Source organism: Doryrhamphus excisus, linkage group LG20, assembly GCF_037039965.1.
Source record: "Doryrhamphus excisus strain RoL-2023G ecotype Guam linkage group LG20, RoL_Dexc_Guam_v1.1, whole genome shotgun sequence".
NCBI lineage: Eukaryota > Metazoa > Chordata > Actinopteri > Syngnathiformes > Syngnathidae > Doryrhamphus > Doryrhamphus excisus.
The window spans coordinates 4652632-4678819 of record NC_136376.1 but is presented as its reverse complement, the minus strand read 5'-3'; the positions used below and the strand labels follow the sequence as shown (position 1 = coordinate 4678819).

At 39.3% G+C, this 26188-nt stretch overlaps 1 protein-coding gene across 2 annotated transcripts in view; it reads right to left on the bottom strand.

Annotated features, from left to right (window-relative positions):
* The window catches only part of arid5b (AT-rich interaction domain 5B), a 113220-nt gene that overhangs the window by 38136 nt on the left and 48896 nt on the right, over positions 1-26188 (bottom strand). For both annotated transcript variants that reach the window (XM_058058363.2, XM_058058362.2), the window contains one exon: positions 16669-16899. In XM_058058363.2, the coding sequence (XP_057914346.2) occupies positions 16669-16899 (231 nt within the window). The remainder of the gene's footprint in view (positions 1-16668; positions 16900-26188) is intronic.

The following is a 26188-nucleotide window of genomic DNA, read 5'->3' as shown; positions in this document are numbered from 1 at the left end:
GTGCACGTTGCTGATAACATCATTTTTCTGGAAGTGGAGGTTATTGAGGCCATCAAACTGAATTAATGAATTTTGCAAAGCAATATTCTTAAGGTCGCATCTGCTTTAAAATAAATGACTTTTTCATTCTAAGAATGGAAAATGATCCTGATCTACACACCACTGGGGCTGAAAATAAAAGTATTTCCATTTCTACATGTCAAAGCAACAGGTGGCGCTATAATATCTAACCATGAGGAAAACTCTAACCATCTTCTACGCCGCTTAATCCTCAGTAGGGACGCGGGAGCATTTGGGGCCTATTTCGGCTGACTTTGGGCGGGAGGCGGGGTACACCCTGGACAAAAAAATATTATAAAACAAAAATGAGACAAGGTTAAAAAAAAAGTGTTTGTGATGAGATTCCGACATGAGGCAATCTGCCACAAAGGTTCCTTGTTTCTCACCATGACGCCATTTCATTCACAATTGATCAATTTCCAGAAGATTCTTTACCCAAACCAACCCAAATTACCTAGAAAGGTGGGAAAAAACATATATATATATTTATATATATATATATTCATTCATTCATTTTCTGTCGCTTATCCTCACGAGGGTCACGGGGGGAATGCTGGAGCCTATCCCAGCTGTCTCCGGGAGAGAGGCGGGGTACACCCCAGACTGGTGGCCAGCCAATCACAGGGCACATATAGACAAACAACCATTCACACTCACATTCATACCTATGGACAATTTGGAGTAGCCAATTAACCTAGCATGTTTTTGGAATGTGGGAGGAAACCGGATTATGTATGTATATATATAAATATACATATATATGTATATATATATATACAAGTAGTTAGCAAGTGGTTAGCACGCAAGCCTCACATCTAGAAGACTCGAGTTCAATTCCACCCTCAGCCATCTCTGTGTGGAGTTTGCATGTTCTCCCCATGCATGTGTGGGTTTTCTCCGGGTACTCCGGTTTCCTCCCACATTCCAAAAACATGCTAGGTTAATTAGCGACTCCAAATTATCCATAGGTATGAATGTGAGTGTGAATGGTTGTTTGTCTATATGTGCCCTGTGATTGGCTGGCCACCAGTCCAGGGTGTAACACGCCTCTCTCGCCGAAGACAGCTGGGATAGGCTCCAGCAACCCCCGCGACCCTCGTAAGGATAAGCGGTAGAAAATAAATGAATGAATAATTTCACACCACTAAATAACTAGATTAACCAGATAACTATGAAATGAATATGAATATTTTTCACCATCTTTGTCATTTGCTTCCTGACCAGGTCAAATCTGGTTAAAAGCAGATCAAACGCCTGGAAGCCTTGCAGATAAATTGCATTCATATATATTGACGTCCTTCTCCAAATATGAGCATAAATGCTCCTCATACGTTAAAAACAGCGAGCAAAAAGGGTCACATCCTTACTGAATGTTATCAAACGGAAACACAGCATCCTTCTTTGTGTTAATTCCGACTATTTATCACACGGTGATCTTGGGGTGGCGTGAGGAAGACATCAATTCATATTGCAGCCCCCTCCACCCCCCACCCCCACCCCCTCGCCCACCTTCACCTGCTCTATTTGTCTTTCTGTAATAACTGTGTGAGTGGCAGCAAAATGTGATTACAAAAGGGTGGGGCTGGGGGGTTTGGGGGGGGGGGTAATTACTTTGCATGTCTAAACAAAACACAACATTAAAAAGCTATTATCACAAAAAAGGATAGAATGTTCTCGGTGGAGGGCAGCCCCCCCCCCCAACCCCCTGCAAGGAAAGGAGGTTGGGTTTATGTTATCAATCATCATCAAGGAGACGCCATGAAATGACGTTGCCATGGCAACCAACCCACTATTCCCAACGACAATTGTTTATTTAATACGATAAATACTACACACAGTGAGAGCCGGATGGAAAACAAATATCAATAAAAATCAAATACACGCTCATTGAACAAATGAGTACTTGAACAAAAAAAATCCATACATTTGCGGGGACGCCAATGCTGAACCTTGAACATGAAGGGCTCGGCTGTATATATCATTTTTGCTGTAGCGCAGCCATAATATATGTGCCAGTAATAAGTTCATGGACACTCCATTCACGCTGTCAGTGTAAATATTCCTCATCGCCGCCAACGAGCGCCTCTCACCCACACCGCCATGACTAAGTCGCCTCCAATTTGACATCTTCCTACTCACATTCTCGTGCATTGACCACTTTTACAAACACCAGACGCCTTCGCATCCGATCCCCCCCCCCCCCCCCCCTCTCCTCGAGGCACATTGAGCTGCAAATTGCCGGAGTTTCGACGGGGCCAAGCTGAGGCTGACAATAACTACCGGGAGCTTAAAAGTCATGGTGATAAGAATAGTTGCCAAAGCGACCGTGGATCAGACATAGCGGGCATCAATCGCTATGTTTATATTGCGGTTAGGGTTAATATTCATGTTTGTTTTCATATTCATGATTGTTTCTGTTTTGGCTCGCCTGCTCACAGTTAAAGAAAATGGGAGGACGTTTCCCAAGATGTTGGTTAGGGGAAGACACTCCACTCCACGCAGGCATCGCTACGGGCTACAATAGTACTAGATATTTCGTAGAAATCGGCCGATAATGATCAGTGGTCGTTCCATCGGAGCATCCCTAGCTAAAGGCACTAAAAAAATGAAAAAAGCTTGAATATTGACACTTAACTCAGTCGAGACCAAACTCGACTGCTCGCTTTGAAAGACATATTTATACATATTTTATTATTATAAAATATAATATAATATTATAAAATATTATATTATAAAATTTTATATTTTATTTGTATTTTATACACATTTTACGTTATTTTTTTTGTGCAAGAGGCCCAAAAAGGTGTTGATGCAAAATATTAATTGTTTGAATGAGTTATGAGAATGAGATTGAATGAGTTAATAACACTATGCTTTGTTTGTAATACTGTACATTATAACAATTTATAATATTTATTTATTTATTTATTTATTTATTTATTTATTTATTTATTTATCGTATTTTCCGGACTATAAGTCACACTTTTTTTCATAGGTTGGCTGTTCCTGCGACTTAGACTCCAGAGCGACTTATAAACTGTTTATGTTACATAAACACTGGACACCTTTTCTGTTCATGTTTATTTTTTGTGTTGCTGGGATAGGCTCCAGCACCCCCCCACGACTCTCATGAGGATAAGCAGTAGCATATCTTACACCTATTCAGCCTGTTCTCTATTCTTTTATTGTTAGAACTTGCCTTCCAAGAGGACGCAATGTCTGTTTTGGTCAAGTAGTTTGGAAAATAAATTACCCGCAAAAAATGCGACTTATACTCCAGTGCGACTTATGTATGTTTTTTTTCTACCTAATAATGCATTTTTGGCCTTGTGCGACTTATACTCTGAAGCGACTTATAGTCCAGAAAATACGGTAAATATAATATATATATATTTTTTAATCATCAGTAATTTAAAGAATAAATCAATAAGTCAAAATATTTATAGAAAAAAAGTACCGTATTTTCTGGACTAAGTCGTACTTTTTTTTCATAGGTCCTGCTACTTATACTCCAGAGCGACTTATAAATGAAAAAACTGTTTATGTTACATAAACACTGGACACCTTTTCTGTTCATGTTTATATTTTTTGTGTAGCTGAATAAGCATTGTGTTAGCATATCTTACACATATTCAGCCTGCCTTCCAAAAGGACGTAATGTCTGTTTTGCCCAAGTAGTTTGTAAAATAAATTACCTGCAAAAAATGCGACTTAAGGTATGTTTTTTTTCTACCTAATTATGCATTTTTGGCCTTGTGCAACTCATACTCCGGAGCGACTTATACAAATATTAATGTGGATTTATTCCAAACTTGCCTTGTTGACCTTCTCCTACTAGACAAATCTTTTCTGTAAAATGTCTTAATGCTTCACAGAACAACCAAGCTTCCATGTGACCTTCATGAACACCTTTCCAGAAAGCAGAATTTGGATTAACTTAAAAAAAAAAAAAAAGGGAGGGGAGGGGAAACCACAACAACATTCTCTTCAACCTAGCAAATAAAATAACACGACTGAACTCGCTATGAATTTTCCAGCTTTGTTATTATGAAAGTCATTAGGGAGAAAATAATAAAATACGGGGAAACAGGGAGAAGAAAAAAAAAAGGAGTTGTGTTCTTAATTCATTATTTGTGCACTGTTGTGCATGCTCTCCCCTCAGGGGAGGGGGGGAGGGGGAGCAACATTACGCTTTCATCAGATGAAATGAAGCGCAACTATGCCGTTCCAGGAAGAGCCAATTAAGGCGTTCAAAGAAGTTTATTATTGCTGCGGATTATAAAATCATTCTCATCTGATTCATTGGGTGTGAGTGTGTGAGTGTGTGTGTGTGTGTGTGTGTGTTCAACAGGGGGGGTGTAAGGGCTCAAGCTTTCCATCACCACAGCTAGGAAATAGTTTGTTTTTGTATTTTTTTTTTTAACATGAGAAAAGAATGGTGAATGTCATTTTACAATGGAGGATATGATGTAGCCGCACAATCACAATGAAACAATGGAACCTTGACAGTTAAAACAACCCATAAGTCATACAATTTAAGATTTCAAACAACATTTTCTGGACGCAAAAGTCAAACCAAAAGATGGATGTCACATGGGATTTTTTTTACCACGACAAAAGGACTTTTTACCGCTTTGACAACATAACAATGTTGATCAATCCGTCAAAAATACAAACAGCACACATACAGATGAAGCAACCACAAACACCCAAATCTGGTTTATTCATCTCTGCAGTGCCCATAAAATATCACGAAGCGACAGTAATGCTCTTTTATTATGTTTCTGTGCGGCATTTTCTAAGTATGAGTAGCTTTACAACTTTCCAGACCCGACAGCAATAAATGAATTTCCGCCAAGCAGGATTCAACGTCAACAAGACATTAGCCACGTATACGTGGACCCAAATATTCCAATTGCATTCGGTCTATTTGCTCAAATGGAAAGAATTTAACCTTTGTATACGCCTCATTCCGCCAATATAGAAAAGTGCCAATCCGAATGAATATATAATCGGATTCTCAGGAGTGGAATATTCCTTTCCCCAATCCGATTGAGGTATCTCAAACGTTGTTTGACAGAAAGTTGTCAGCATGTGTTCTTCTTCGCCATCTGTGGAACCGAATCTAAACACTTCTATGCTTTATTAAAGTCCAGTTTTTATTTAAAAAGAATATATATATCTATATAAAACATGTCCTGACTTTAATTATAAAATATTAGCAAGATTGAATTTTATCTTTTCCTGTTGAAATTCATCCCGGGTGCGTTCTTTCAGCGAATGCTCAGATATGACATAACACGCAGCTCCAGACGTTCTTTGGTTTTAAAAATGGAGGCCAGCAATCGTCATTGGACTGCTGCGGAAAGTTTGTTTTTGAGCCAAACTAAATTTCAAGACTGGACGAACGGAAAACTGGCAATACGGAGTTATTCCAACGGGAAGCCGGTATCACGTGATGTTGATGTTTATGTTTTACTGCACATGCCCCATTGACTATTCTGGTTGATTATAGCGGCGCATGTAGACAGGAGATTGGAATATTCCTTTCCATGTACACCATTGTTTTCGGAAAAGTCATTCGGAAAGAGGAAAAACTCATGTAAACGTGGCTAATGACTCCTGCTCCTAAAATCCTGTACAATAACCATGCAATAAACTGTGCAATAAACCTGTGGCTTGACACAAATATTGTATACAACTTTGTGTTTTATATTTCCTTTGATTTTGCAGTTTGTTTTGCTGCTGTAAACGCCGAATTTCCCCTTGTGGCACAAATAAAATCATCTTACTGAATGAAATATAATCTTCAATATACGTATTTTATTTAACATTAGAGCCCTCGAAACATGAGTTAACACCCACACAGTCACTTATATATATATATATATATATATATATATATTGTAGATAGAATCAGAGAAAACAAGCCATATTAGACTCGCGTGTTAGCAATTCCTTGTTTTTTTCTGCTCAGCGTACTTCCTGCGTTGGCTATTGCCTCATCAGTAATGGCGGCTTTACAAGGTTTCAACAGCAATATCATGCTAGATTTGGCTGTTGACTGACAGGCAATTGGCAGTCAACAGCCAAATTAAAATGTATTGTGAAGTCTGTGAAATGATTGGCGCATGCATCTACTAGGGGGCGGGTCAGAAGCGGGATCATATCCACAAGGGAGGTACATTTCTCCTTCATGACATCATAAAAAGTTGAAATTGTGTGTTTGGTGTTTGGACTTCATTAAAAAGTCACTAATGTATAATCACGAAAGTGAAAGGTTTTAAGACAGCGAGAGTTTAAGCGCGGCAGGAATTATTTTTGGAATGAGAACAACTTTGGAAGTCAACCAGCGTCACGGATCAAACTTGTGACGAGCCTCATGATACGGCTCGCTACGTGCTCAGTAAGTCATCTTAACCCATAACTGACTGACTGACACACTCAGCGAGGAATGCGCCAACCTTCGACCCGCGCCGACTTAATAATATCGCCCGGTGTTTGAGCTCCACGGTGCAGCCTGTGATTATGCAACTCGCTCTCCCGTGGGGGACAAAGTCCACCCAGGCGCAATATCTGCACTCGCAGGCCAACTGCACCCACTGTAAATAAATATGTGATGGGTGAACGTGTCACCAGAGGCGCTCCTGATGGATAAATACATAAACTGAATCCTCCGTTGTGCACACACACACACACACACACACAGTCGGAGGGACTGGCCCAAATACCGTTTTTGCTCGGTGAGTGCCAAATGTAAAACAGTCAAAGTTACATAATGCGGCAGGATTTGCTAAAACGGGATCACCTTCAAACGCTCGCACATCAGTGATGCTGACAGACTGCAGCAAAAGCGCTATGTAGGACTGGAGGCTTTAAAGAAATGCACTATTTCAATTTGGCTTTTTCACAGAGCGATAGCAGGGGGGGTGGAGGGGCGTTGGGGGGGGCATGAAAGCGAGCGGTGGATAAGCTTCAAGGCTTATCCTATTCATTACTGGAAGAAGAAGAAAAAAAAAAGAGAAAAATCTCAGCATCGACCTATAAATAAATGAACGGCGGGATAAACACGAGGCCTCGTACATCAATAAAACATATGTATTCTAATAGATCACGCTCCAGTTACGCTTGATGGCATTGAGTCCACCAAATGAGCCCAATCACTGCCACTCTTTCATTGTGAAAAGCCGCACGGCATTAAGCCACAATGATCATAAATTACAATCATTCCCACAGTAAAATAGGCCATGTTTGCCTCTTTAGGGCATTGATATTTTCTAAAACATTTCCCACCATGACACGGTCATAAAAAAAACAACAAAAAACAGTCGTATTTGTCAGCTGACTTGATCGCACTTCCTGCTGCCATTCATTCATTCAGTCATTCATTTTCTAACGCTTATCCTCACAGGGGGTGCTGGAGCCTATCCCAGCTGTCTTTGGGTGAGAGGCGGGGTACACCCTGGACTGGTGGCCAGCCAATCACAGGGCACATATAGACAAACAACCATTCACACTCACATTCATACCTATGGGACGAATGAGACTAATTCGGCGTACAATCGAGCCACTGTTTTCGTACCCCAGAGTTTTCATTGAACTACTTTATGCCCATTTTTTGTGTTTTTTAGTATTATAAGTCACAGGCTAGTCTATGTGCCCTGTACTTTATCGTTCCGTGAAATAGCGTGCCCAAACAAAGCACCCTATGCTTCATTCACACTTTTAATTGAGTGTGACTGATAAATAACTCACCATGGGGCCAAAGAAAGTAGCAAATGTCAGCAAAACTATTGATGTGATCATGCCAAAATGTCGGGGAACAACTATAGCATCCATTTGTAATTTATAATTTTGTATTGTTTTCTGCATGTCAAACTGTAGTTATTCTTAATAAAATGTATTTTTGGAGAATCTGGAATGGATTAATTGGGTTTGTAGTATTTCCTATGGGAAAAATTGCCTTGGTTTTTGAACGTTTTGATTCTCGGCAAAACTTTTGAAACAAATCAATCACAAAAGCAAATATGGCACAGAATACGACAAAATCAACACCCATAAATCAATAACTACTTGTATTCAACCAACCACATACACCAGTTATGTCCTTTTTTAAAAAAAATTGACCCACGGTACACTAAATAGAAATAAAATTACACACAAAAAAATGGTAAAAAAGAGCAAAAAGGCAAAATATCAAGAAAAGGAGCTGACATTTTGCTACTTATGAAGGAAGTTATGATTTTAAATACGTGTATGGGTTTTTTTTTTTTTTTAGCCTTTTCATAAAATGATGCCCCCTGCATCCTTTCATTTTTAGTATCCGGCTCTCGGTGGAAAAAGTTTGGATACTCCCGACATACACAAACACTCAAACCGGAGTTTTTGAAAATCTGCGTCCTCCCCGGAGTTTTCTGAAAGCTCACTAAAGAACAAAAAGGACGGACAGAAAAGAAATATGCAGATGTATTGTACTTTGTAGGGAGGTGGGAGGGGGGGGGGGGTTATTTATTATTCATTATAAAAAGATTCTACAGCACGTGCTGGTAAGAATGCAAACATCTGCTTGTGTTTAAAAATGTATGCACACACACATATATATATATATATATATATATATATATATATATATATATATATATATATATATATATATATATATATATATATATATATATGTATATATGCCCATATTTAAAAATGTGACATGTGCAAATCGGCCATGATTGTGTAGGCAAAGCCAGCATTTCTAAACAGGAAAAAAAAGGCTGTAAAACACCAGAGCTTTAGTTTCCTCCCATCGTGAAAGGATGGTGCAACAACATGTCGGACGTCAGCGACGTTAAACAAGCGAGAAGAACCTGCCTGTACCTGTACGCACACACACACACACACATACACACACAGCAGGAGCACACTTTGTAAACAGCGTCTAGTTTGTGTGCTCATGAGTCAGTCAGGCTGCGACAGGCTCTTCTGGTATTAATCTTGCGGGGGAAATTTGGGGATTGCGTCACAATGATTTTGTGGAACTATGACTCTCGCTGTGTGCTCCTTTACAGGAACCAATAAAGGCTCCCGTGCCTTTTCATCATTTCAATGGAATCATGCTGCTGTTTCATTTTACGTTGGATATATTAATCTATGAAACCACCAGAGATATAAATCAATACCAAAATATGACAGGAAGTCCACTTTGATGATAAGTTGGCACAGGAGTAATGGTACGCCAAAGTTGCTTATTAGCATTAAACATTAATAAATTGAATAATTTTGTAGTTATGGCATAGGAATCTTGTTAATGATCCTCTAAATATGATTTAGACATAATTAAATGCATCTAGACATGAAATAACACCCATAGTGTCACATTTTACATTTGTGTTACCCAATATAGTGGATATAATCAGAGAAATTTAGACATATTAGACATAAATAACATAAAATGGACTCATAACATGAACAGTGTACTTCCTGGAGAGGCTATTGTCTCACAATGTATTGTAATGGCGGCTTTAAATGGCTTTACACTCATATTACTCAATATAGTAGACATAATAAGTCATTTAAGACATAAATAAAACTCCTAGTGGACCTCAATAACAGTCGACTGTTATATTTTTATGATTATGTTATAAAAATAACAACGATTTTTGATTTTTGAATTTGATTTTGAGGCAAAGCATGGAAGAATATTTGATGTCCATTTCTTTTTGTCCAAGGAGCCCCCCCCTGCTCTACGATAAATAATAATAAATCCAAACTATGACTCGGATTCTTCAAGTATACTCAGAAGAAACAGAAGATTCAAATAAGAACCCAAAATGAACCTATTCAAGGTATTGGATTCCTCCACTTTGGAGCCGAAAGCGTTTAGATTTCCCGGTGTCTGTGAACACACCGCCATGGGGGGAAGAGTTCAAAAAGAGCCACAGCTGTAAAAACATGTGACGTTGCAGAGAGGAGACATAATAGAAGGTGCTTTACACCCGATATGAGGTTCGAACTCTGTTTTTCCCATACTGGGGGGGATATTAATAATGCAGCTGCGAGTCAAGGCTATAAACGTCGGCTATAAAGTTGCAACAATAACATGATTTGGGTTACCTTATTTAGCCAACACAAGACAGGCAATGTAAATAGTTCTCTACCAGCACAATATCAACATTACTGATAAATTAACAACTTTTCCAATTGAGCAGTACCACTGAAACAGATCGTGGGCTGTACCAAATGAAATGGCTGCTAATTTTATTGGACATAATAATAACTAAAAACATCTGGTACGTGTAGCGGATGATGGATTTACATGAAGTGCTAGTCGTTAGCTAATTATGCTGGATCAATGCCATTAACCCCCGATAGACGTGTCGTCCTCGGCACAGATGCTAGTTTTCCTCTCAGCGACATTGCGAAAAATAATAATAGAGGGGTTGGTCCCATTTATTAGTGAAAATCCTGCACGTGTGTCAGTCCTTGAAGTCACCTGGACCTGGACATGCAAAGGCTCAGAGTCTATGCAGTCTACATGTCAAATCGTTACATCAGTCTGCATCAGTGTTTAGCATATGTGGGATATCCAAAGTCCGGCCCGGGAGCCACATGCAGCCCTTTTTGGCACACAACAGAAAAATGAAAAAATTTGGAGTCATTTACAAAGTATTTTTGAAAGTATAAAGTCAAAATATTAAAGGAGACTTATTATGCTTTTTAAACTTTTCTGACCTATAAATGTAGTTAGAATGTATTCTCCTGTTAATGATAATGAGGTTTCCACATTTAGAAGTGAGCCCTGAAAGGAGTTTGGGATGTCCGTGAACGCTTGGTGTCAGAGGGCGTTCTAACATTGGCGATTTGTGATGTCACAGATTGACAGTATGCAGCTAGACTAGCCGAAAAAGTAATGACCTAACTGAAAAACTCAGTGTCCTAACTATGTTTATTTTGTGTAAGTCATGGGTTGGGCAACACCGGAAGTCGTCCTATATTTGGGAGTGGGCGTGCCTGGAGGTGGGCCATGGGTGGAATAAATTAAAACAGAACATTTTCGCCTGATACACAAAATCCAAAGAAATATAGCTGGAATAGGTGCAGATTGTGGAAGATCTCGAAAGCTTTCTGTGCTGGAGTCCACAACTCGATACAAACGGACCGAAAAAAATAAGCATAATAGATCCCCTTTAAATAAATATATTAAGAGAAAATGTTGTCATCTACAGAGGAGAAGTCATAATTTTATGAGAATAATGTCATTTTAAAAAATTAAGAATAAAGTATAAAATATAAGATAAAATAAAGTAAAATATAAAGAATTTACCAAATTTCCATAAAAAATACATATACTGTATATAAACAACTGAGATTAAAACAGGATTATTTGACATTTTGGTAGCGTCTATTAATGTAATGTAGCGTGTAAAATCACTGCAGTGTGTTGTTCTTTTTGGAAAAGCAAACCCCCCCACCCTCACCCCCCCAACCCCTCCCTATGACATAAACAATATTGGCATATTTCATTGCATCCAATCTGATTAAAGAGCGAGCCAGAGAGCGGCTGTAGTTGTGGAAAGAGTGACATCATACTGTATGTTCTTGTTAAGCAGGAGTCAATGTTTTTTGGAGGGAGGCGACCTCAGATGGAGCCTTTTTCTCTCCCCCCCCCCCCTCCCTCCCTCCTTCCTTGTGGTGTACTCCAGTGCGGAACGAGTGAGATTTATATGAGACACGAGTTTATAACACACGCCGCTATAGACTGTACAGTTGTGTTTTTTGCAACAATATTAATCTTATAAAGCAATAAAGCACATTTACACTGCACCCCACTGTGGAAGATTCCAGTGGAAATCCCTGATTAATAAAAGCAAACCGGCGTGGAGACTTTTCAGACAAACACACAGCGATGAAATATCGAGGAGTTATTCTATGCATTCTACTATTTAGGGAATAAAAGATATGATTTCCGTCCAATGTGATTGGCTGGCTAACTTTTTGAAAGCAGTGTTGACTTAAGCCCACAAGGAGAGTAAGCTTTCTGGCACAGAGGGGAAAGAGAGGTCAGCACAACTCCAGAATATGAAGAAGGAGTAGGAGGAGGACGGGACGGTGTGGGGGGGGGGGGGGGCAAGTGTAGCTCATAATACTTCCCTTCAGGGACGCCCCAAAGGAGACGCTGTCAAAAAGGACTTCAGCAAAATCCGCGAGGCATCTCCGACGACGCCATACGTGCTTGAAATGCTTTCGCAGCGGCCTCCCTGCCAAAAACGGGCGAGTAACACTCAATTGCGACACCTTGAAAGCCGTTTCATCTCGACTCACTCCGAGTATTCGGAACCTGAGCAACGGCACTGTTCTTCCATCGCAATATGAAAAACGGACAACCAGAGTGAAACAAAGTGGACATTTCTAGCCCATGAGGCCACACATTTCCTTTTTCCGCCATTGTGCAAGACTTATATTACATTCCAATTGGGGCCCGCAGAAAAGTATGGTGGGTGTCGTCACCTCCCGGCAGGCAAAGAAGCCATGATTATTGTAATTACATACTATAAACAAAAGCTGTCATTCCACATGAAGTGCATATATGTTGTCAATGTTTGTCCCTGAGACGAGTTTAACAGCGTATGGAAGAGAAACACGGGGTCGGGGGAGATTATTTCTTTGCTAGCAATGCTGTCAAAACTTAGAATTTTATTGTGTTTTTGTTATTTTTTTTATTAGAATTAATTGGATTTTCATTATTTCCTATGGGAAAGATTGACTTGTTTTTTTTATATGTTTGAGTTTTCATCAGACGCTATTCAGTTAGAAATGATTTCATTGGTTTACTTGTGGTTTCTTCTTTATTTTATAGCAATATGTTGTAATAATGTGCTCAGAAATAATCTCCCTACAAATGTACAAGCAATGCTTTGACTCACATAACACATCTTTACTGTGTAAAGTGTAAAAAGAAGTTAAGAATCACATTTTCTTGTTGTTGTTGTGATAATGGGAATAGAAATCATCAAACGTTCAGGCAATGTTTTGAGTCACATTTTGACCAATCTTAACTGTCGTGCAAGTGTAAAAAGAAGTTATCCGCTCTCTTCTGCACAGTCACTGTAAGAAGTCGCATTTTATGACAGCTGGACTGCCATGCAAGTGTAAAAAGAAGTTAACCACACATTTACCAGTCGCCCAACGGCACAGGCAATGTCTTTTTTGAATCGCTCTCGTCTTGCAAGTGTCAAAGAAAGTTAACCGCTGGTAATATCACAAAGTCACATCAGTAAGTCTTACGTACAAGTGTAAAAAGAAGTGAGCCACTGTGAGATGGGACAACATGGATGGTGCCATTGGCAAAGTATTGGGATGCCGCTGGATTATCTTCTTGAAAAAGTAAGACAGAACTAGTTGACTTTCTAGTTCGACAAAACAACCGAGTGGTTACACAGCGAGGAGACCCGTGTTCAATTCCGCCCTGGGCCATCTCTGTGTGGAGTTTGCATGTTCTCCCCATGCATGCGTGGGTTTTCTCCGGGTACTCCGGTTTCCTCCCACATTCCAAAAACATGCTAGGTTAATTGGCGACTCCAAATTGTCCATAGGTATGAATGTGAGTGTGAATGGTTGTTTGTCTATATGTGCCCTGTGATTGGCTGGCTACCAGTCCAGGGTGTACCCCGCCTCTCGCCCGAAGAAAACTGGGATAGGCTCCAGCAACCCCTGCGACCCTCATGAGGATAAGCGGTAGAGAGAGAGAGACAGAGAGAGAGAGACAGAGAGAGAGAGAGAGAATATATGAATGAATGAATGAATGAATGAATGAATGAATGAATGAATGAATGAATGAATGAATGAATGAATGAATGAATGAATGAATGAATGAATGAATGAATGAATGAATGAATTCATGAATGAATGAATGAATGAATGAAGTCAGTCCCTGAATCCCTTTACCAGACCCGCTCCAAACTAACCAAGAGCGGTGCATCCTGCCTCAGATGTGGTGGAGGTAACGACCATAAAAGGTAAAAAAAAAAAAAAAAAAAAAAAAAAGCCTGGAAAATTATCATTCAGTCATTCTAAAAAAATGCCCCTTATTTTTGTGGCTGTGGCTTGGTCTTATTACAGGGCTGGAGATGTGCTAAGAACAAGAGTTCCTGTTCGGAGCGCTTTTAAAAGCAGCAGATTGAGTCGGATAAAAGCCTGTTGAGTGTCTTTGTTGAGAGCAGGGGCGACCTTACATCATCCGGTACAGTATAATACAGTATAATACAGTACACAGCGCTAATACCACCGCCGGCACAATAGCACCCAGATGACGCCGATAGCTCCAAACTGGCCCTGACAAATGCGTATAAATCACGGCGTATAAATAAAAATCAGAGTGAGCTTGCTGCTTATATAATCAATGTGCCGGTCCACCTACTGTGGGCGCTGTGATGAATCCATAACCAGGCCGCCAGGAATAGACTCAATCGCACCATTTTTTTTTTTTGATCTCTTCACTACATTTCATACAGCATTTTTTTTTTTTTCCATCCCGTTGACCACCTGACGCAGCCTCGTACAAAAGAAAAAGGCTTTGAAAGTGTTCCCTTAATCAGGTTTCACATCACATGTTTATTATGTCACAGCTGGACAGCATTACTTGTGTTCACATTCCTGGTATTTTATCCTAATAAAAGTGGATTTAATATGCCGTGGGGGGAGCCAGGAAATGGCGGTTGGCGGCTGTGCATGTATATGTGTAAACCTTCCAAGTGTGTGTTTGTGCTTATAATAAGTGAGATGCCCTCCAGGGCTCTTGGCGGCGTGATGGAAATTACACTCGCTGTTTTGAAACCCAGCACAAACAAATGTCCAAAGCAAGCGGGAATATATATTTTATTTACGTCCTAAAAAGTGGCTTTGCGAAGCTTGTTAAGAGTGGATAACATAAGAAATCCGACGGTCTCGCTCCCTTACAGAGTCTGAAAATAAACCTTTAGCTTAAATGTGGCTCGCCGAGGGAGGAATGGCAACATTGATGCCAAGCGTATGAGCAAACGGCGGCCACAGGATGTTGGCGCTACTATTCATAACTCATTTTCCAATCCCAAAAATCGTTTTTCCCTTTTCTCTGCCTGCTTGCTTCAAAGGCAATTTACTTAACTCGTCAATTTAACAGCAGAGAGAATAAAAAAAAAAGAACAAGAGCTGTTATTTCACTAAATGTGATGAATTTGTTGTAGCAAGGCTTGGAGGGAGCAGTGTGTAATGTGTGTGTGTGTAATGTGTGTAATGTGTGTGTGTGTTCACAGTGAATGGCAAAGCAGACATGTTCTAGCACTTCAAAATTCCTGAGTGGAGCCACAGAATGCAGTTGATAGGTGAGGCTGTTTGAATGGCGGTCACCGCTCGTGTTCCGAAAAAACACCACCACGACAACCCCACGCTTCCTCCCTCACGCTCCCGCGCCGTTAAAAACTGCAGCTGAGACTAAATGAGAAACACATTGACGGCATAATAAAGCTTCCCTTGGACAAAAAAAATACAAAAATCGTGTCTAAATCCAATATGAGCGCTCATTTTATTTTTTTTTTAAAGGCCATTAATTACTTATGTGGAGTCAACAACGGAATTAGCATGTAGAAAGGTTATACTAGGGGTGTCCAAACTTTTTCCAGTGAATCTTAGGCCCACATACTGCAATATTTTGTACGTGTAAATGTGAATTTCTCTCAGAAATGAATAAACTAAATACCGTATTTTCTGGACTATAAGTCGCACAAAGCCAAAAATGCATAATTCATTCATTCATTTTCTACCGCTTGTCCTCACGAGGGTTGCGCGAGGACAATTTGGAGTCGCCAATTAACCTAGCATGTTTTTGGAATGTGGGAGGAAACCGGAGTACCCGGAGAAAACCCACGTGTGCACGGGGAGAACATGCAAACTCCACACAGAGATGGCCGAGGGTGGGAAAATGCATAATTAGGTAGAAAAAAAACATACATAAGTCGCACTTGAGTATAAGTCGCATTTTTTGCAGGTAAAACCGTTGATTTTGTTAATACTTGGATTGTTTATATTGTTTATTTTTTATATTGTGTATTTTGTACTGCTTAACTGATTCTGTACTCTTGCTGCTGTGCAATGCAAATTTCCCCACTGAGGGACGAATAAAGGCATATCTTATCTTATCTTATCTTGACCAAAACAGACATTACGTCCTCTTGGAAGGCAGGTTCTAACAAGAACATAGAACAGGCTGAATAGGTGTACGATATGCTAACACAATTATTCAGCTTATTATTCAGCTATGCAAAAAATAAACATGAACAGAAAAGATGTCCAGTGTTGTATGTAAAATAAACATTTTTTTCATTTATAATGTACTATGTATGTACTCTGGAGTACAAGTCGCAGGAACAGCCAACCTATGAAAACAAGTGCAACTTGGAAAATTTCAAACTTGTTTTTCCACTATTTTTCTGGGAGATGCAGATGCAAAAACAAGCCCATAATGAATGGAATAATACATATGACACGTGACAAGGGGTGTGATTGCTCCGATATCGGTATCAGAAATTGAGGGTTGGACAATATCAGCATTTCGGTTTTCTGCAAAAAAGCTGCACTCACCAAACTCGTCGCAGATGCTCTCGTTCCGCAGCAGGGTAGGGTGCTCAAAGGTGTCCCGGCAGTACAGGATCCGGGTGTTCCCGCCGAGCACCGCGATGCCACCCAGAGCCAGCACCGTGTGGTTGAGGAGCAGCGAGGTGGGCTGCTCCCTCAGTCGGGCCACGACCGAGCGGTAGCGGCAATACTGCGGGTAGCTGAGAACCAGCACCTTCCTGCCATCCTCTTCCTGGCCTACAAAACACATAAAAATAAGTCCACAGGTATCCCAAACAGAACTTCATACAACAATTAGGACTCTTCTACTCTTGACTCGCTGGACACAAGAGCGTAAAAAAGTACCAAAACGTGCACCTTTCCTGTGACGACTGTGCTATTATTTATTGTACATACATGCCACATGGTGGCGCTGTTATTAAACCCCAAAGTTTGACCCCATGTGTCTGGTTCACTTAGTGAAAAATGAAAGGATGCAAACTTTGATATTTTGTAAAGATATGCTAAGAAGTTATATTACTCAGCTTCATGATATGGATGAAAAAGCCTTTTATTACTTTTTTTCTAAATTTTTCTTTTCATAATGACATGGTTCCCATAATATTTTGACTTGAACTGATATTCCAAAAACGACAACTTTATTTTGTTCTGTTTCTCTTAATATTACAAAAAAAGTATGTCTTTTTGTTCATGATTTTACAAACTTATTCTTGCAGAATTCTGACTTTCTCATTACTTTCTCCTCATAGTTTGACTATATTCTTGTAAAATTACTGCTGATTTTTAAATTTTTGCTCGTTTTTTTGTTTCTTTATTTTTTGACTTTATTCTTGTAAAATTACTGCTGATTTTTCAATTTTTATGTGATTTTTTTTTCTTTTGGCTTTATTCTTGTAAAATTACTGCTGATTTTTAATTTTTTTTACGTGTTTTTTTCTTTTGGCTTTATTCTTGTAAAATTACTGCTGATTTTAAAATTTTTGCTCGTTTTTTTGTTTCTTTATTTTTTGACTTTATTCTTGTAAAATTACTGCTGATTTTTCAATTTTTATGTGATTTTTTTTTCTTTTGGCTTTATTCTTGTAAAATTACTGCTGATTTTTAATTTTTTTTACGTGTTTTTTTCTTTTGGCTTTATTCTTGTAAAATTACTGCTGATTTTAAAATTTTTGCTAGTTTTTTTGTTTTCTTTTGACCTTATTCTTCTAAAATGACTGCTGATTTTTAAATTTTTACGTGTTTTTCTGTGTGTTTTCTTTTTAATTATATTTTTAGAACGTGCTGTGGGCCAGTATAAAAACAGCCGCATGCCCCAAATGGCCTCTGGACCTCACTTTGGAGGTCTGATGTACAAATATGTTGGCATGTCTTCTAGGGCCACGAATACCACTTCCAGTCATGTGAAATAAAGTACATTCCACAGGGTGCATTATCCTTATGTTATTTTGGTGCCTTACAGTAGCAGCATCACAATAGCATCTCTGTTGCTATACAAGTGAAAAACCAGACCATTTACCATTCTGTTGTTGCCACGGTGACCAAGCATCACCTACTTTACTGCTCTATTGCTATAAATATTACACTACACTGCTTTACACACTTTCACCAACACATTTAATTCAAAGCGTGCATCGATAACCCTCTTTTTTTTAACACCATGATCATAACGCACTGCAGCCATGTATAGTTTGACACTTTATGCATATTCTGTAAGGGTTACAGTGAAATACTATCAGGGTATTACAATATATGACTTTGAGTATTAGAAACAAGAAAAAAGGCAATATAACAAGGATGCTCATGATCGGTGTCTTGCACTAAGTAACATTTTTGGCATCGTCTTCCCACTTTGCTTAAAAGTGGGCATGTGTGACAATCCATGTGGAACTTAACTGCCAAAACATGCCAAATCTACCGTGCATATTAAAAGCTTTCATTTAATACGGCATTTTAAGAAGAAAAACTTAACGGGAGTATGGTAAATTTCCATACAGTAAAGTCTCGTTATATCGATATTGGTTAAAACGAATTACTACTTATTACGATACTATTTTCATTTCCCGGCAAATTTCTAGTCTTTTATGATATAATAAGCTCCGTTAGTACGATACACGGTTATTATGATAATCCGGTTACTAGGATGCCCTTTTCATCTCCTGCCAGCCAATTTGGTCTGCTTATATCGATACAAAAGCAGCTTAAATCAATCTTTGCTTAAGGATTTCAATACCAAAACAGAACACGGCGAACGGCTGCTTCCAGTCAACTTTATTTTTCACACTTCCACCACCAGAGTGCAGCACACACAGCGGAAAACACCCGTCCCTCGCGCCTACCCCTCCGGGTGGCAACACCTTCCCTATCGATAGTTCCGGGGTGAATTATGTCCCGGTAACCGGTAATCACTACAGCGTAGGTTTATTTTTATTTACTGTAGTACAACATTTATTGTAGTACAAAAGCATGCTAGATACGCAAGGAGAAAATTACATGCCATATCAAAGATCCGCCCACTTTTAATGCAGTTCGGCGCAGGATCGGATATATGGATAGTCCGGTTATATCGGTATTTTTTCCGACTCCCGAGAATATCGATATAACGAGACTTTACTGTATATTGATATATTGGAAAACAGTCCTGGGTTATTAGTATCAGAATCCGGCAGCATCAAACCCTGATCAGCGCATCCCATCTTCGATATAATGATGCTAGAAACTACAGAATGGATTAAAAATATGAAATATGTATACTGAAACTGGTGCTGTGTTTTGTTGTGTCAAATATAGCCTCATTTCACTTCCTATTGTGTTACAGGGATGCTAATTAAAGCCGCCTACGCAACACCAACCTAATGAAATGTAGCGTATATGAAAGTAATTACACCTCGGGCTGAGCAAAATGTAAATGTGTCATGCAGCTAGAAAAACATTTCATTGTGCTGCAGTAATGGTTTGGGGAATTTCAATTGATTATGATCGTGGTAAGTGTTTTAAAAAGTGCTCCTATTAAATGTGTTGGTGTTAAATCTCAGCGATAAAAAGATTGTGTTATAATATGATCCCAATAAGTCATTTTTTTTTAGAAAAGCCTCCGTTTAAAGGCTGCACTTGGCTAATATTTTCTACCTTGCAAAAGACGAGGACATGCCTGATGAAGCCGAGAGGGAGGCAGTTTGGAACATGAATATGAATTATTCACCGTTCCTGCCTGCTTTTATATCGCCCTTGGACATGACATTCACGGAGGAAATTGTATTCCAGGAGCAGCTTTTCCAAACAGGTAGTTTGAGCAGACTGAGTTTGAAAAAAAAAAAAAAAAAAGGTACATTTATTCTACTTTTATTGAGCCGGAGGCTGATAAACGTGTGACTAAAAATGTGCGGACAGCACACTTTTCATAACACATTCACACATTCATGACAGTTGGCTTAAGTCGTTGCACTAAACTCCAAATGGAAAAGACCAAAACGCTGTTTTGATGTTTTTATCGAATGATTGAAACAATGTAGCCGGTGGAAGTACACAGATGAGGAAAAGGGATAAAGCACACACACACTTAGCGCATGTACAGCATCGAACAAAGGTCTACTGCAACCCACATTTCAGGAGACAGTACTAGAAAGCTAACTTGGATATACTTCAGGGTAGTCTGTGTATAACTTGTATATAGATTTACTATGAGTGGTTAGCGCGCAGGCCTCACAGCTAGGAGACCCGAGTTCGATTCCACCCTCGGCCATCTCTGTGTGGAATTTTGCATGTTCTCCCTGTGCATGCGTGGCGTTTCTCCGGGTACTCCAGTTTACTCCCACATTCCAAAAACATGCTAGGTTAATTAGCGACTCCAAATTGTCCATAGGTATGAATGTGAGTGTGAATGGTTGTTTGTCTATATGTGCCCTGTGATTGGCTGGCAACTAGACGACAGCTGGGATAGGCTCCAGCACCCCCGTGATCCTAGTGAGGCAAAAGGGTAGAAAATGAATGAATGACTCTTCATACTACATGTTCTTCTTCTAATATTTGGACTCTGTTCCTATAATATTTCTTTCATATTTAACGTTCCCAAAGCTACTGTAATTCTAGATTTAGTTGGTTTATCATTATATTACAACTTCTTTAATATTTCAACTTGGGTTAATTGGCGACTCCAAATTGTCCATAGGTATGAATGTGAGTGTGAATGGTTGTTTGTCTATATGTGCCCTGTGATTGGCTGGCCACCAGTCCAGGGTGTACCCCGCCTCTCGGCCAACAAAATCAAAGCTACCTACAAGAGCTGGACAACATGAACAAATATATATATATATATATATATATATATATATATATATATATATATATATATATATATATATATATATATATATATATATCCAACTTTACTATCTATAGTAATGGCAGACACAGCATATTTGTTCATGCATGAAATATTTGTCCAACTCTTGTAGGTAGCTTTGATTTCAAATGTCAGGACCTTTATTGTAAGCGTTTAGAACAAAACATCATCCCCCCTCGCCCCCCTCCCTTGATTACATTCAATTTGGAGAAGAAGAGAGCTGCCGGGAGGAAAAATAAGCATACAAAAGGCATTGTGGCGGTTTGTGTGTTAAGGTACGCCAAGTGCACTTTGTTCTTCTAGCGTGACCTTTCCGTATAAAAGGGTGTCCGCATCTTTGCCCGCGCGTTCTAATTGGTCGGGGATGATGATGCTCGCCTCGCCGCCAGCACGTGACGATGGCCCGTTTGTCTCCTCGTCCAAGCGTGCTGATCAAACTCTCTGTAAAGCTCCGGGCCTCATAAATGACACCGGTGTCAGAGTCATGCAGGATAACGACACTCTCAAAGCTGTCATGCACCAATGAGAGGAAGGATGAAGGAGGGAAGAGTTTATGATGTGAGGGAGGCATAATGTACCATACATTGTGGGATCTTGTGTTCGGAGACGATTGACCCGCACTAAAGCAGCGACACCAGAGACTTTGATGATCGTAAAAACGCTGACCAGTTTGTACAAAAGGCAAACACTTGCCTGTTTGTTTGTCTGCAAATAAGACAAACTCCAAATGAACTAAAGTTACGTTAATGCTTAAAATTAACCCAAATACGACCAAATAGGAAGTGAACAAATGAAACAGTTACTGATTGTAAAAGCAAACTGTATTATGGAAAGCAGGAAGTGAACAAATGTAACAGTTATCGATTTTAAAAGTACCAGATGGAGGGGTAGGATTTAATAAGCTTTGCTTCTTCCTACTCCTTTTGGACATGTGGAACTGTGAAAGGATTATGTGATGCATTCAATTGTAATCTGATGCATGTTCAAATGAAATGAAACCATTACCAAATATTGTAGGATGTGTTTTAATAGCAGGCTTTGTAGGCGGATGTATCCAATTTATATGCATAAATTAGGTGCCTCTTTTTTAGCTGTTTTTATATCTTTAGAATGCACAGAAACAAGAAAGATGCATGTTCATGTCTCATATAAGAATTGTGAATGATGGGCAACATTTTTTTTTTAAGTGCAGTTTTCCTTTAAGATATGTAGCGAAGCCTGCCCCCTTTGTTGTTTGTTTTACAAAGCTCTACTCTGTAAAGTGGTGGGTTCATCCACGAAGGTTGGAGAAAGCTTGAGAGTGCCTCTTCTCCCAAAAGTGGTGATAATCAGATGATGAGAGTGTTCTCATGTTTGGGGCTCATAAACAGGCCCCAAGGACACGTAGTACTGTTAGAATTTGTATATTAGGGGGAGCTTTAGTTTGTCCGAAGCCATTGGGGCAATTTTCTGGTAGTACAGTATCAGAGCCAAAGTGACATGGGATGCCACCATGCAAAAGGGAATAGCCAAAAACAAGCCGAGATAAGAGTGAGAACTTGAACACATACTTCTCTTTCGCTGTTGTATTTTATACATTCATTCATTCATTTTCTACCGCTTTTTCCTCACGAGGGTCGCGGGGGATGCTGGAGCCTATCCCAGCTGTCTTTGGGCGAGAGGCGGGGTACACCCTGGACTGGTGTCCAGCCAATCACAGGGCACATATAGACAAACAACCATTCACACTCACATTCATACCTATGGACAATTTGGAGTCGCCAATTAACCTAGCATGTTTTTGGAATGTGGGAGGAAACCGGAGTACCCGGAGAAAACCCACGCATGCACAGGGAGAACATGCAAACTCCACACAGAGATGGCCAAGGGTGGAATTGAACTGGAGTCTTCTAGATGTGAGGCCTGCGTGCTAACCACTAGACCACCATGCCGCCTGTATTTTATACATCACATCTAATTATTTTCCATCCAAATCACGTTTTGTGTTGATTTTCCATTTTTAAACTTCATCAAAGCAGCTAATGTTGTATCGTCCAAATGAAGTGATATCTTTTGCCGACAAGCTTTTTAACCACTTAAAAAAAAAAAAGTCAAAACATCTCGGCAAGAAAGCTTCCCGTTAGCATAGTAGCTGCAGTAAGTCGACTTATGACTTAAATAAAAAGTGCATTACAATCATGTAAGCAGGATGTGGTGAGACTTAAAAGATTGCAGTCATAAAAAGAGCAAGCAGTACTGGTTTTGCTATTTGTACACTCTCTCAAAAAATGATTGAGCAGCTTGTGTAACGGGGTCAGGGGAATCAATAGCAACGTTTAAGGTTTCGGGGTCATCCGCCTCCTGTTGTTAACGCCACAGTGATGCATAAAAGCTGGAAAAACAGTTGGATCATTTATAGAAAGAACATTTAGTAATGCATTTAATGGCGCTCTGCTTCCTTATGGCAAACGCGGAGCAGACAGCTAACATATTGTGGTGCATATATCTGCTGAATGATGTCCAAAAGGATGGAAAGCATACAAGCATCTGACTCAGCCTGCAAGCGAGGAAGGGGGCGGGTGATGGGGGGGAGTGCGTACATTTGCTACTTCCTTACAATTCATCGCATTTTCTTTTCTCGGATGGCAAGGTCAAAATGAAAAGAACATTATGACAGCAGGCTGCCAAATAGCAAATAATTCAAAACACGCTGGGAATCCATTTTCAAGGTACGCGTGTCTGTGTCTAGTCTGTTATCTGGATGCAATTTGAACACGAGTGCCTGCGTCCCGTCTCAGATGTTTCTCAAGCCAACGGATACAGGATGACACGGTGATATCACACATCGAAGTTAAATTGTAATCAAATATTATAACACTTGCTACGTACAGCAGGGATGAATCCTTCATTATTTGCACGTGTTAGTATGTACATATCCCTGCTGAAAAAAGAGCATAGACCAGCTACCAGCATGACCAGAATAGACCAGCTACCAGCATGACCTGCACAGACCAGCTACCAACATGACCAACATAGACCAGCTACCAGCATGACCAGCACAGACCAGCTACCAACATGACCAGAATAGACCAGCTACCAACATGACCAAAATAGACCAGCTAACAGCATGACCAGCATAGACCAGCTACCAACATGACCAGCATAGACCAGCTACCAACATGACCAAAATAGACCAGCTAACAGCATGACCAGCATAGACCAGCTACCAACAAGAATAGACCAGCTACCAGCATGACCAGAATAGACCAGCTACCAACATGACCAGAATAGACCAGCTACCAACATGACCAAAATAGACCAGCTAACAGCATGACCAGCATAGACCAGCTACCAACAAGAATAGACCAGCTACCAGCATGACCAGAATAGACCAGCTACCAACATGACCAGCATAGACCAGCTACCAGCACGACCAGCAAAGCAGCATGCTTAATATTATATTGTTATAATTATATTAGCATAGACCAGCTACCAGCATGACCAGCATAGACCAGCAAAGCAGCATTATTATATAGTATAATAATAATAGTAATAGCAATAATAATAGTAATAATAGTAGTAGTATAATATATATTATTATATATTATTATAATATAATAATTATTATATTATTATATTGTTATAATTATATTATATAATTATAGTAATTATAGTATATTATAATTATTATATTATGCAATATTATTATTATATTACTATTATATTATTATATATTGTTATTATATTGTTTCTCATAATATAACAACTTAAAAAAATATATTATTCTTATAAAATCACAAATTTTTGTCTTAACTTTATACTTGTAATTCTTTTCCCGTGTAATTTCAACTTTCCTATATATTTTCTTCTCGTACTTATGACTTTATTTTGACGTTATTGTTGTAAACGTACTTTTTCCACATCCTCATTTTCCAAAACATACAACTTTATCCGTTGTTTTGTTTCACACAATATTTAAGTCTTTTTTTTCATATATCCATTTTATGCTACTAAAAATGACATCACTTTCCCCTCATTTCCCCTTCATATTTTGACTTTATTTTTGTAAAATTACTGCAAATGTTACATTACAGTAATCCTATATACTATATAATTCCTATTTGAATAATTCTGTGATTTTTAACTATGAGTCTGTTAGTTAGCTTAGCATAAATACTGAGAGCTGGCATAACCTTATTATTTTTCATAACAAGAAGAATTTTCCCTGGTGAGTATTACAATTTTGACAGAGCAAAGCTACCTCTTTCTGCTTTCCCAATTTAAAAGAAACTAAATTAATCTCCTTGACATTTTTTTTTAAACTCACACACAAGTGGCCTTTTCATCAAACATTTGACACGAGTGTATTTACCAACTCTATCACTTTCCAGTAGAAACGCTGGCCCACTTAATCACACGCTGAAGTCATTTGCTCCGTTATCCGTCACGGGACGCTTGTATGCGGAGCACATTTCAATCTTATATAATCAGCTGCCGACCAAAACCAGCATGCTGCTGTGATATACGAGGCGTGGAGTTCCTAAACAGGCCAAAATGAGCTTGTAATGGCATATACAACATATCAACATATCATAGACATGCTGGAAGTGGATGGAAAGCAGCTCCTGGGAGAAAGAAAGAATAAAAAAAAAAAAAACGCCTTGAGATGTTATGTAGCCACACACGCCGATGTCTAATAAAATATTATGAAGACCTTGTGTAACTGTGATAAAAAGGAAACTTTTCTGTTCCTCTTCCAAGCATGCAACATGCTTGATAAACGATTCCTCGTAATCACAGTCTCCGGCAACCTATTAACCACGCCATTGTGAGAAGCTGCTGCAGTGTGTCGCAGGCGCAAAATACACAATTTCATCAAATATTGGCCTTATATGGTAAGAATATAATAGCAGGAATTTGTGGCAGGAATCCAGACACTTTTTTTTTTGCTACTACCGTAACCAAGACAACCAAGCCACAACAAAACATTGTATTAGTAGTATATGATGTCACCTTTACCAGGTTGTTCATAAACTTCTTTCTTAGCGAGTACACAAATCATTTGTTTTTCCTTCTTAAAGACGTGTGTGGAGTCCAACCCCATGCAAGACCCGGGTAAAATCATCACAAAGGTTTGTGCTGTTCTTGTTTTTGCGCCACTTTCTCCAAATTAAACTACAATATCTGCAACCATTTGTGCTAGGTTGG